At 56.3% G+C, this 8,105-nt stretch overlaps 1 protein-coding gene across 1 annotated transcript in view; it reads left to right on the top strand.

Annotated features, from left to right (window-relative positions):
* Window positions 1–370: 370 nt before the first annotated feature.
* ARHGEF10L (Rho guanine nucleotide exchange factor 10 like) overlaps window positions 371–8,105 on the top strand; it is a 28,496-nt gene continuing 20,761 nt past the window's right edge. Inside the window, exons 1-7 of the mRNA XM_066334599.1 lie at window positions 371–398; window positions 1,465–1,707; window positions 2,044–2,071; window positions 2,741–2,826; window positions 4,230–4,313; window positions 5,257–5,435; window positions 6,599–6,715. Of these exons, the coding sequence (XP_066190696.1) occupies window positions 371–398; window positions 1,465–1,707; window positions 2,044–2,071; window positions 2,741–2,826; window positions 4,230–4,313; window positions 5,257–5,435; window positions 6,599–6,715 (765 nt within the window). The remainder of the gene's footprint in view (window positions 399–1,464; window positions 1,708–2,043; window positions 2,072–2,740; window positions 2,827–4,229; window positions 4,314–5,256; window positions 5,436–6,598; window positions 6,716–8,105) is intronic.

Genomic DNA, 8,105 nt, shown 5'->3' with positions numbered 1-8,105 from the left:
CCTTCCCAGTGCCCTCCAGGCGCTCTCGGCTTTCCGGGCGGATGTTCCATCGATCCCTGGATCGATCCCGGCCGGATCCCAGCACTTCCCACCCTTCCCTGGGAGCGGGAGCCGCAATTCCTGGGATAAATTCCCCCTGAGCCATTCCCAGCTCCCTGCCCGAGCTGGAGCCAGATCCATCCCGCCAGAGCTTCCCGGTCCTTTCCAGGGCTGCCTTTGGGGCTGATTTCCCTTTCCCAACCCTTTTCTCCCCTTTCCAACCCTTTTGCCCTGTTTTCCAACCCTTTCCCAACCCATTTTCCCCCTTTCCCAACCCTTTTTTCCCTGTTTTCCACAGGAACGCCCCTGGAGCAGCCGGGCCCCCCCCGCCATGGCCTCGCCCCCCCCGCCCGCAGTAGGTACTGTCAGCCTTGGGCCCGGGAATTTGGGGAATTCAGGGAATTTGGGGAATTTTGGGACTGGGACACCTGGCCCGGGGTGGGAAGAAGAGAGCAGCACCCTGGATATCCCAGCTGGAGCCTCTTGGGATTGGGAGAAAATGGGCGGATCTTAGATCATGGAGTCTAAGGGTGCTGATTCTTTTCTGTCCCTGGTTCCATTTCCCTGATTCTCTGGTTCCCTGATTCCCTGATTGCCTGGTTGCCTGATTCCCCATTTCCCTGGTTCCCTCTTTTCTCTGATTCCCTAATTCTCCAATTCCCCATTTCCCTGTTGTTTCCCTGGTTCTCTTTCTCTGGTTCCCCATTTCCCTGGCTCCCTGGTTCCCTGGCTCTCTGGTTCCTTTCCCTGTTTCCCTGTTTTCCCTCCCTGCCTCCATTCCCGGTGTCTGTTTCCTTCCCATCCCTCTCCCTCCCCCTTCCCTCCCATTCTCTGTCTCCATCCCCTTCCTCTTCCTCTCCTCCGTCCTTTTTTCCATCCTCCATCTCTATCCCGCTTCCCTGTTTTTCTCCACCCCCATTCTCCATCCCCTTTTTTCTCCCTCCTCTTCCTCCATCCCCCTTTTCCTCTTCTTCCTCCGTCCCTGTTCTTCCTTCTCCTCCGTCTCCATCCCCCTCCTCGTCTCCTCCTCCACCCCCCTTTTCCTCCTCAATCCCTTCCCTCCATCCCCTTTTCCTCCTCCCTTCTCCATCCCCTTCCCCTCCATCTCCCTCTTCCCTCTCCTCTGTCCCTTTCCCCATCCTCCATCCCCCTTCCCTGTTTTTCTCCATCCCCTTCTCCTTGTCCTCCATCCCCTTTTTTCTCCCTCTTCCTCTTCCACCGCCCTCCTCCATCTCCTCCCTTCTCTTGCCCTTCATCCTCCTCTTCCCCCTTCTCCCTCCCACTCCATCCCTGTCCCCTTCTATCCCAACTCCACCCCCTTTTCCTCCATCTCCTCCATCCCTCTCTCTCCTCCCCCATCCCCAATCCCTGTTTCCCACTCTCCCGTGCCCAATTCCATGTTTCCCGTGCCCGTTCCCGGGGCAGGATCCCCCCCGGAGCCGCCCGGCGCCGCGGGGATGGAGGAGCTGGGCCAGGCCTTCGACTTTGAGGACAGCGAGGAGGAGGAGGAGGAGGAAGATGATGATCCTGGAGCTGATCCCGGTGCTGATTCTGGTGCTGATCCCGGAGCTGATCCCGGAGCTGATCCCAGTGCTGATCCCGGAGCTGATCCCAGTGCCGACGTCGCTCTCCAGGCGCCCCCGCGCCGGCGGCGCCCGCCCAGCTCTGGTGAGGAGCATCCCTGGTATTCCCATGTGGAATTTACAGTATTTCCATGTGGAATTCCTGGTCATTCTCAGTGTAGAATTTCCAGTATTCCCAATATGTAATTCCCCAGTATTTTCAGTGTGGAATTCCTGGTCATTCCCAGTATGGAACTCTCGGTATTCCCAGTGTGGAATGCCCAGTATTCCCCATTGTGGAATTCCCAGTATTTCCATGTAGAATGCCTGGTCCTTCCTGGTGTGGAATTCCCAGTGTGGAATTCCTGGTGTGGAATTCCCGGTATTCCTGGTGTATCCCGGGAATGCTGACCCCGTCTCTCTTTGCTTTCCTTACCTGCAGAAGGGCTGGAGCTGGAGACCCAGGAAGGGTGAGTGGGGTTTGGGGCATTTGATGGGATTTCCATGGAGTTTGGGGGTTTTAGTGGGATTTTCGGGAGTTTGAGGGGTTCTGGGGAAATCTGGGGGAGTTTAGTGAGATTTCCAGGGAATTTCGTGTTTCTGGTGGTATTTGAGGGAGTTCAGTGGGATTTCCATGGAATTTAGGGGGTTCTGGTGGGATTTGGAGAAGTTTAGTGGGATTTTGGGGAGATCCTGGGATTTCCAGGGAGTTTCCTGGGATTTCGGGGGGTTTCAGGAAGTTTTAGTGGGAATTCCGGGAGTTCTGGTGGGATTTTGGGTCCTGTGATGGATCTTTGGGATCCGTCCTCTCCGTTTGGTGTCACAGCTGCTGCTGTGCCTCAGTTTCCTCAAATTCCTCTCCATTCCAAGGAGCTCCAAGCAGGAGAACTCTGAGATTTTGGGATCTTTTCCATCATCTCTAAAGAGCTGGAATGTCCCCAAAGTGTGGGATCCCCCAAATCCAGGAAGGAGCAGATGGAGGGGGGTGGAGGGAAATTCCTTATTTTCTTCCTGCCACAGGAATGGGGGTGACAGGGGGGTGGTGCCCCTGATCCCGAGGGATGTGTGCCCGGCCCTGGGTATTTGCCCCAGTCCCGAGGGATTTTTCCCTGGAACTCTCCCTGACCCTGCTCTGGCAGGATCCCGGAGCGGGTGAGCAACGGCGAGGCCGGAGGAGATTCCCAGATCCGGACCCGCACCTGGAAGAGGGAGAGCATCTGCCGAGGTGGGGAAAGGCTGGGATAAGCCCTGGGATAAGCCCTGGGATAAGCCCTGGGATAACCCCTGGGATAACCCTGGGATAACCCTGGATAACCCCTGGATAACCCCGGGATAACCCCTGGATAACCCCTGGGATAACCCTGGATAACCCCTGGGATAACCTCTGTGATAACCCTGGATAACCCCTGAGATCACCGTGGATAACCCCTGGATAACCCTGGATAACCCCTGGGATAACCCCTGGGATAACCCCTGGGATAACCCTGGATAACCCTGGATAACCCTGGATAACCCCTGGGATAACCCTGGATAACCCTGGATAACCCCTGGATAACTCCTGGATAACTCTGGATAACCCCTGGGATAACCCTGGGATAACCCTGGATAACCCCTGGGATAACCCTGGATAACCCCTGGGATAACCCTGGGATAACCCTGGATAACCCCGGGATAACCCTGGATAACCCCTGGATAACCCCTGGGATAACCCTGGGATAACCCTGGATAACCCCGGGATAACCCTGGATAACCCCTGGATAACCCCTGGATAACCCCTGGGATAACCCTGGGATAAACCTGGATAACCCCTGGATAACCCCTGGGATAACCCCTGGGATAACCCTGGATAACCCCTGGATAACCCCTGGGATAACCCTGGATAACCCGTGGGATAACCCTGGATAACCCCTGGATAACCCCTGGGATAACCCTGGATAACCCTGGATAACCCCTGGATAACTCCTGGATAACTCTGGATAACCCCTGGGATAACCCTGGGATAACCCCTGGATAACCCCTGGGATAACCCTGGATAACCCCTGGATAACTCCTGGATAACTCTGGATAACCCCTGGGATAACCCTGGGATAACCCTGGATAACCCCGGGATAACCCTGGATAACCCCTGGATAACCCCTGGATAACCCCTGGGATAACCCTGGGATAAACCTGGATAACCCCTGGGATAACCTCTGTGATAACCCTGGATAACCCCTGGGATAACCCTGGATAACCCTGGATAACCCCTGGATAACTCCTGGATAACTCTGGATAACCCCTGGGATAACCCTGGGATAACCCCTGGGATAACCCCTGGGATAACCCTGGGATAAACCTGGATAACCCCTGGATAACCCCTGGGATAACCCCTGGGATAACCCTGGATAACCTCTGGATAACCCCTGGGATAACCCTGGATAACCCGTGGGATAACCCTGGATAACCCCTGGATAACCCCTGGGATAACCCTGGATAACCCCTGGGATAACCCTGGATAACCCTGGATAACCCCTGGGATAACCCTGGATAACCCCTGATGGTTTTGGGGAGGTTTCCCCATTCCAATCCCGTTCCCAGTCCCAGTCCTGATCCAATCCCAATCCTGATCCAAGTCCCGTTTTTTTCCAGGGGAGCGTTTCTCATTCCCGGAGGTGGAGGATGAGGTCATCTACGACGACGTTCCCTGTGAGGGGCTGGATGTGGAGCAGGACGGTATGGCAGCGCCTCTTCCCACTTTTCCAGCCAGGAGCTTCCTCTTCCCAGTTTTCCAGGCCCCACCATCCCATTTTCTACTCGGGAGCTGCTTCTTCCCAGTTTTGCAGAGCCATCCATCCCATTTTCCAGCAGGAATCACCTCTTCCTGCTTTTCCAGGGCCCACAATCCCATTTTCCTCTTCCTGCTTTCCAGAGCCCCCCCATTTTCCATCAAGAAGGAGAATCCCATCCTCCAGGAGGCTGTGGATGGGAATAATGGGGAAATCCTGGGATTTGGGAGGGATTGGGTGGCTCCCAGAGGGGCTGCAGGACCCCGAGAGTTCTGGGAGAGGGGAATTCTGGAATTCTGCACTATGATTCCCCAATTCCCTTTTTCCTTCCCCTTTCCCACCTGATTCCCACCCCAAAACTCCTCCTGGATCCATCCATCCATCCATCCCAGTGTGTTCCCAGCTCCCTTCCAAACAATCAAACCCCGGAATTCCCATGGCTTGGGAGTACAGGGAAAAGTGGGAATTCAGTTGGAATGGAGTGGGAATCCAGTGAGAATCCAGCAGGAATGGAATGGGAACTGAGTGGGAATGGAATGGGAATGGAGTGAGAATTGAATCCAGTTGGACTGGAGCAGGAACTGAGTGGGAATGGAGTGGGAATGGATCAGGAACGGGACGGGAACAGAGCGGGTGCGGATCAGGAATGCAGCGGGAGCGGATTGGGCGCGGATCGGGAATGGATTGGGAGTGGATTGGGAATGGATCGGGAATGGATCGGGAGTGGATTGGGAGAGGATCGGGAGCGGATCCCGAATGGATTGGGAGCGGATCGGGCGTGGATTGGGAGCGGATCAGGAATGGATCGGGAATGGATCGGGCGTGGATCGGGAATGTCTCGGGAACGTCTCGGGAATGTCTCGGGAATGTGCCGCCGTTGCGGTGTCCAGGCGCGGGGCTGATCTACGCCGAGGTGCAGCGCGGGGAGGGAACGCGCCTGGGGCAGGACCTGGGCTGGAGCTCCAGCGAGTTCGAGAGCTACAGCGAGGGCGAGTCCGGAGAGGAATCCCGGCCGGAATCCCGGCGGGACGCCGAGCCCGCCAAGCTCCGCGCCGCCTTCCAGCCCAAGGTATCCCTCCTTTGGAATTCCCATCCCTCCTTTGGAATTCTCATCCCTCCCTTTGGCGTCCCCATCCCTCCCTTTGGCGCCCCCATCTCTCCAGCCCAAGGCACCCATCCTGGGATTTCCCATCCTTCCCTTGGAATCCTGATCTCTCCAGCCCAAGGTATCCCTCCCTCTGGAATTCCCATCCTTCCTTTGGAATTCTCGTCCTTCCCTTGGAATTCCCACCCCCCCTCCTCCCTTGAAATTCTGATCCCTCCCAAGGTATTCTTCCTTTGGAATTCTCATCCCTCCCTTGGAATCCTCATCCATCCCTTTGGAATCCCCATCCCAGCTTTTCCCGGGATTCTCCTGCATGGAGGCACCAGAGCATCCTACAGATGCGGCTGCGTTTTTCCTGGAATTTTCTTTTCGTTTTCCTCCTTCCCTTTTAATTTTCCTCCTCCTGGAGCCTCTCCCTGCCTTTCCCTGCTCCTGCTTCACTCCCTCCTCCATCCCAGCTGGAATTCCGAGATGCTGCCACCGATTCCTGCTGCTTTGGGATGATTCCTCCTGCTTTCGGGGCTCTCCCGGCCTTTCTCTGCTCTTGCTGCATTCCCTGCTCCATCCCAGCTGGGATTTTGGGATTTTTGGGATGCTTCCTCCCCTTTTTGAGCCTCTCCCTGCCTTTCCCTGCTGCTCCTGCACTCCCTGTCTGCTCCCAGCCAGAATTCCAGGCTGCTGCTGCTGTTTCCTGCTCCTTTGGGATGATTCCTCCTGGTTTTGAGCCTTTCCCTGCTCCTGCTCCACTTCCTGTTCTATCCCAGCTGGCATTTTGGGATGATTCCTCCTGGTTTGGCTCCTCTCCCTGTCTTTCCATACTCCTGCATTCTCTGCTTGCTCCCAGCTGGAATTCCGGGATGATTCCTCCTGTGTTTGAGCGTTCCCCTGCTGCTCCTGCATTCCCTGCCTGCTCCCAGACGGGATTTCGGGATTTTGGGGATGATTCCTCCTGGTTTTGATCCTCTCCCTGTCTTTCCCTGCTGCTCCTGCACACCCTGCCTGCTCCCAGCCGGAATTCCAGGCTGCTGCTGCTGTTTCCTGCTCCTTTGGGATGATCTCTCCTGTTTTTTTGCATTTGCTGCTTCCCTGGATCTCTGCTCCGCTCTCCCGCTTTGCTTTGGGCTCAGCTCTCTCCCGACTTCCATAAACTCAAGGAAAAATGCGCCAGGACTAAGAGGGAGCTCCTGGCTCGGAGAGTTGGGGGGAAGGAAATGCAGGAGCTGAAGCACAAATCCGATTGGAAGGTACCGATCCCATCCCGCATCCCGAAATTCCCAACGTTCTCCTTGTGGGATGGATCCAGGCTGGGCTCATCCTTTTCCCATCCCAAAAAATCAGCCTGGAGCTTCTGAGGTGCCCCGGCAGATCCCAGGGCTTCCCAAGCCATTGGAATTCAGGAATTCAGGAAGGAGTTCAGGAGGGAATTCTGTAATTCAGGGATTCGGGAAGGAATTCAGCAATTCAGGAAGGAAGGAATTTAGGAATACGGGAAGGAGTTCAGGAAGTAATTGAGGAAGGAATTCAAGAATTTAAGAAGGAATTCAGGAAGTTTCTCAGGAAGAAAGGAGTTCAGGAATTCAGGAATATGGGAAGGAATTCAGGGGGGAAGGAAGGAGAATTTGGGGAGTTGTGAAACCTCAGGGCAGAGCCTTTCCCACCCCATCCCATCCCGGCTGGATTCCATGGGGTGAAGGGCTGGGGTTTGGGGTAGAACTCCTGGATTTGGGGTGTGAAAGGCCGGTCCCGTTTTCCTGCCCCACACGGATCCTGGCACGGGAAGGGCCGGAGCCGCTCCCAGCTGCCTCCCCGGCCCTCTCGGCTGCGCTGCACATCCCTCCGGCTGCTGCGGATCCATGGGCAGGATCCAGAGGGATCAGGATGGATCCAGAGGGATCCTGCAGTCCTGGCCATGTGCCTGCTGCTCCCAGCTGCGTGGGAAAACGGGGAATGGTGCTGCATGGATGCTCCCGAGGGGCCGGATCCAGGATGGGATCCTGGGGCAGCCTGGAGCTTCCCGATCCTGGTGATCCCTGTGATGATCCCTGAGATCCCTGTGATCCTGGTGATGATCCTGGTGATGATCCCTGTGATCCTGGTGATCCCTGTGATGATCACTGTGATCCCTGTGATCCTGGGAATCCTGCTGATCCCAGTGATGATCCCACAGATCCCTGAGATCCCTGTGCTGATCCCCTTGATCCTGGTGATGTTTCCTTTGATCCCAGCGATCCCGGTGGGCCCTGTGATCCCGGAGATGTTTCCTGTGATCCTGGTGACCCCGGTGATCATGGTGATCCCTGCGCTGTTCCTGGCTCTGATCCCGGCACTGATCCCTGCAATCCCTGCACTTATCCTGGTGATCCCTGGGCTGCACCTGGCACTGATCCTGGCACTGATCCCGGCACTGATCCCGGTGATCCCAGTGCTGATCCCGGTGATCTCAGTGCTGATCCCTTCGACCTCTGCCCTGATCCCTGTGATCCCAGTGCTGATCCCGGTGATCCCTGCCCTGATCCCAGTGATCCCAACGCTGATCCCTGCCATCCCTGCCCTGATCCCTGTGATCCCAGTGCTGATCCCTGCCATCCCTGCCCTGCTCCCGGTGATCCGTGCGCTGCTCCCGGCGCTGATCCC

The sequence above is a fragment of the Sylvia atricapilla genome, chromosome 22, assembly GCF_009819655.1.
Source record: "Sylvia atricapilla isolate bSylAtr1 chromosome 22, bSylAtr1.pri, whole genome shotgun sequence".
Lineage (NCBI taxonomy): Eukaryota > Metazoa > Chordata > Aves > Passeriformes > Sylviidae > Sylvia > Sylvia atricapilla.
This window is presented reverse-complemented; position numbering and strand designations above follow the sequence as displayed.